Below are 5,000 nucleotides of genomic sequence, written 5' to 3'. Positions count from 1 at the left end.
TTACCATTATTTTTTTCTTATTTTCCTTCAGGGCTTGATTCAGTTGTATGAATTCAAGCAGAAGCACCCTGAGGCAGACATTGAACCCTTCTTGAGAAAGTCATCACAATTCTTCCAGAACTACATAGAAAGAGGATTGAAGAGAGTGGAGATGGAGCGGCAAGCAGAAGGAAAAGTGGCTGCCAGTCAGGCTACAGAAAATGGGTCAAATTCAGGTAGCATATTGATGGTTGTTTGATTATGATTCTGGCAAAATGTGATACTTCATTTACACCTTTCATAATATTGGGAATTATACCTCCCTCTCTTACTCTTGTTTTATTTATTTATTTATTTATTTTTTTTTTTTTATGTATGTTTATGGTTTTGTCCTACTCTATAGAATCTAAACTTTGTGAAGAATTTCATATGATTTGATTGGTGCTACTTAATGAACAAAATGATGTGAAAGAATAGGTCTCTGTGCTTACAATATTGTCCCCCTAAAACCCAGAACAAATATCAACATTACAGTCTGTGTTTAAAATCTTGAAATAAATTTGCTTTATACAGGATTTATATATAAATTTGTAATACTAAAGAGTATATGCCTTATGAAGAAAATTTTGTATTTGGAATTATCACATTTTTAGACCTTTAAAAATCACTGTAGCATTAGTAAATTTGTTTCCCTTGTTTTAGAGTTTTCATGTGCATGGTTAATACCCCCCTACCCTACCACAAATGGGATTAGTACTGTTGCAATAACTTAGAAGCTCTTCCTTTTTTATTAGTGCTCCTTTTTATCCCACTCATGAATTTTTGCCATGATAATTTTGATAATACCTATTTTCCCTTAGCAGGACCCTTGGCTTCCATCCAAGTCCCCGATACCGCTAACTTCAACATGAATGAGCTTGTAGCTCAATTCAAGTCTATTGCTGCCCGTGCTGGCTTTGACAACACCTACATTGATACTGCTGTCAAGGATATATGCAGTGCTGAAAATAAGGGCTCAGGTGAACGACTTGACATCTCGGAATATATCAAGACATTGTCATCTGACTATGGAATAGAACAGAACAAGGAACAGTTCAGTTCACATGATCAGTGAGCAGATGGTGGCTTTTAGTTCTAGCACAAAAAAGAAAGAAAAGAGAAAGAAAAAGGAACTGTTGGAAAATGACGACTTTTGATTACCTTCCACCTTTTTAAAATTTGATACCATCTCTCTGTTTTTGTTTTTTGTTTCCTAATTTATTTATTATTATTATTATCATCATTATTCCTCATATCTACAGCTTACACTTTAATTCTTGTTATGAAGTGGTTTAGAAAGATTTGCTGAACCCTGATGAGTGACTGTGACGCTGTTAGGTTAAGGCCCAGTAAATCTATTGACAGGATAAGGATTTTTACATGAACAATTGCGAGAGATGGAGTATAATGCCTTCTTTTTTTTACTGTGTATTTACTTTTAAAATGAGGAATGTATCACTCTTTAATTCATGGTGCATATATTACAAAAGTTATCTACAGACACTCATATGCATGTAGTTTAATTCCTTGGGACTGCATGTTTTCATTCCATCTCGTACTTGTTCATGCTATGTTCAAGGTATTTATGGCTAGCTGTTCTAAGACATGGAAATTAGTAAACAATTTTTTCTTGTGTAACAATAAGTTTTGAGGTAAAAGAGGATCCACAGAGATAGTTAATTCTCCCAAAGAATCTTTATACATACACATATACAGTATATCTGTGGCTGCTTTAGTTGGTAATCTGATCTAGGAACCCAGTGATTAATTATATTCTTATTGTTAGATTGGTTAAAAACTATATATATGATTATATCTTCCATATTAATCTGTCTTATTCACAAAACACTTGCACAGCCTTTATGTGACTCTAGAAAATCAATTATTGAATTACCACAGCTGCGCATGTAAGTGGTATATTCAGACAAGAACTCTTCCATGTATATAAATATATACATATATGTCAGATACTCAACTCCTCAATATTAGAAAGATCTGTGATCTCATGAACTGAGTCAGAACATTGAATCTTACACTATTGCAGATTTGCAGTATTTACGCACTTCAGTCCCTTTCTTTTCCATCTGATATTTTGATGGTGTAATACTTGTTTTCTTCAGTACATCTCTGTCAGCTATGCTTTACTCTTAATTATTTTATGAAAATTTTCAGATCATTCCATTATTACTGAAATGTTTTATTGTGTTGTATTTGAAAAAGAAAAAAAAGGAGCTTTGGAAGTGAAACACGAGGTCCTTGCATTAGTAATCATCAAGTAGCTGCATTTTTGCAGGAAACCATTACTGTTTACTTTTTATTCTGAATTTTTAGTTTTATTTTCTCATACAACATTTACCTTGACCTCAACGGAAGCTTTCGTATCACATGTAGTTTTCTTTTACATAACTTTGTTTCCTTATTTTAATAAAACATAGAGAAAATTTTGTAAATATTCAATTTTTAGTTACTTATTAACTTATCAGTCTATGCTAGGATTTATTGTGGATAGCTAATAGTCAATAAAGGTTAGATAAAAACTTAATGAAGTTTGGTTAATATCCTGATCAAAATGTTTACAGTTAACCATATATATAAACTTTATTGAATTGATTTAAGGTTATTTGCACAAATGTTAAATGTCTCTTTCATTAAGAAGTTAAAATTTGATGGTCCTTGAGTACAAAACACAAGAATATGTAGAATAAATAAAAACAAACATTGGAAGTTGTGTCCTTCCAAATTATGGCATTATTATGCCAATCTGTTAGGTGGCAATGGGAAAGTGTGTTTAAACATGTCTAAGACAAAGATTCAAGAAATGTGTAGTTGGTGACATCATTGTGCACTCTGCCACAGCATCTAGGATATATTGGTAACAAAGTCCAACAACATTAGCCATCATCCACATTTTAGGACAGGATCCCACCTGCATACATAAAAAGTATTCAAAAGGTTTGTGATCAAGGTACATAGTAACTGGTTATCTATTTCTTAAGGGACTGACACATACAAAACTTTAGTTTTTGGGTGCATCATATTTTCCATTATTTTTTTGACATGAGTGAGTAGTTATTATCAACAATCATGAGCAAAATTAATAAATGACATTCAATATCATTCAAGGATGACTCCAGACTCCATGAGTTGTGTGATTTCTTTAAAATTATTCAATAAATTATTACTAAATAAAATAAGTTGCATTTCATATAAATAATTACATAAAACAAATGCGTATATGCTTTGGAATCACAAACTTGGGAACTTGTTAAACATTTCATAACAAAAATTCAAGCAGTTATATAATTTCATAATCATACATTAGTTTCAATTTCATCACACTGAGTATTGATACAAATAAATGGTCAAGACACTTGCATCATTACTGCTTAGTGAGGATTCCAATTATGTAAATCTTCCTCATATTAAACCTATCCTAGATTTGCCAGTTAGTCAGGCTGTATAAAATAATGAATGTAATACAAATGATATTTAGAACATTTATCTTCAGAATCTAACAAAGGACATAAATTCAGAGGCAAATCCCTGCCTCTGCTGTTATACATCTAGTTCAAAAACACTAAAAGGCATAAGGTAAAATACACTAAAATACCATGAATAATAATAACTGAATAAAATTAGTATGTACATCATTTAAAAAGAGCTGCAAAATACCTGAATTCAAATAAATCAATATAGAGAGAAAAAATACTAGTGAGGCAAGAATTGTATATTACCCTGGTCACATGGGTCAAAATCAGAAATTCACATAAAGCTAATCAAATGATTTGAAAGAAGCTATAACCACCCATCCCATATATGTGACTTGCTAGCTGATATTTAACAGGATATGGTGGTAAAATAAATAATAGCATTACAGAAATTATGATACAAGATGTTGAATGTTATTACAAAAGATGTAAAGTTAATCAGAACTAAATCTAAAACAAAAAAAATAGTGATAAAAATACTGGAATGGTCTGTTGAATACTGATCCAAAAAAAAAAAAATGCTGGTTTTGGCACAATACCTATTTGGATGCATGGACTAGATTCATAATTGGCAAAATAGGTATTGTGCCAAAACCTGCATTTTCTTTCTCACTCACTCACTCACTCACTCACTCTCACTCACTCACTCACTCACTCACTCACTCACTCACTCACTCACTCACTCACTCACTCACTCACTCCTCTCTCACTCACTCACTCTCTCTCTCTCTCTCTCTCTCTCTCTCTCTCTCTCTCTCTCTCTCTCTCTCTCTCTCTCTCTCTCTCTCTCTCTCACTCTCTCACTCACTCACTCACTCTCTCTCTCTCTCTCTCTCTCTCTCTCACTCTCTCTCTCTCACTCTCTCTCTCTCTCTCACTCTCTCTCTCTCACTCTCTCACTCACTCCCACTCCCTCACTCCCAATCCCTCACTCCCAATCCCTCACTCCCAATCCCTCACTCCCAATCCCTCACTCCCAATCCCTCACTCCCAATCCCTCTCCCTCTCCCTTTCCCTCTCTATATATTACAATTAAAGCTGTGCAAGCACTCTAGCAAAATTTGGAAAATTAACATTGGAAAATATAAACTAACATCAGAACAATGAAAAGGTAATCAGTAAAAAGCTCTTACTTTCTCACTCTCTTCATATTGCACTATCATAACTGCCATTGCACTATCATTGCAGCATGAGAGAATGAAAAACACCCAAGTAAGAGTGGATAAGAAGAAGGAGCAGAAGGAGAAGGAGGAGAAGGAGGAGAAGGAGAAAAAAGAAAAGAAGGAGAAGGCCAAGAAGGGGAAGAGGTAAAGCGGCCAGCCTCTCTGAGCTGTAAACTTTACACACACACACACACACGCACACACACACAAAAAAAAAAAATAAAATAAAATAAAGAAACAAAAAAATATATTCAGTCTTGGTCAAAGCCCAATATATATTCAGATAACAAAGACCATGACAATGACTGCCGATGCAACTGGTTACCAATGG

The 5,000-nt window shown here is 33.7% G+C and overlaps 1 protein-coding gene across 1 annotated transcript in view; it reads left to right on the top strand.

Moving 5' to 3' along the window:
* The window catches only part of LOC125037898 (cytoskeleton-associated protein 5-like), a 34,280-nt gene extending 31,720 nt beyond the window's left edge, over window positions 1-2,560 (top strand). The window contains exons 36-37 of the mRNA XM_047631136.1: window positions 32-215; window positions 840-2,560. Of these exons, the coding sequence (XP_047487092.1) occupies window positions 32-215; window positions 840-1,093 (438 nt within the window). The 3' untranslated portion in view covers window positions 1,094-2,560. The remainder of the gene's footprint in view (window positions 1-31; window positions 216-839) is intronic.
* The last annotated feature ends 2,440 nt before the right edge of the window (window positions 2,561-5,000 follow it).

This window comes from Penaeus chinensis, chromosome 24, assembly GCF_019202785.1.
Source record: "Penaeus chinensis breed Huanghai No. 1 chromosome 24, ASM1920278v2, whole genome shotgun sequence".
Lineage (NCBI taxonomy): Eukaryota > Metazoa > Arthropoda > Malacostraca > Decapoda > Penaeidae > Penaeus > Penaeus chinensis.
The sequence above is the reverse complement of the archived record's forward strand: the minus strand, read 5'-3'. Positions and strand labels throughout refer to the sequence as shown.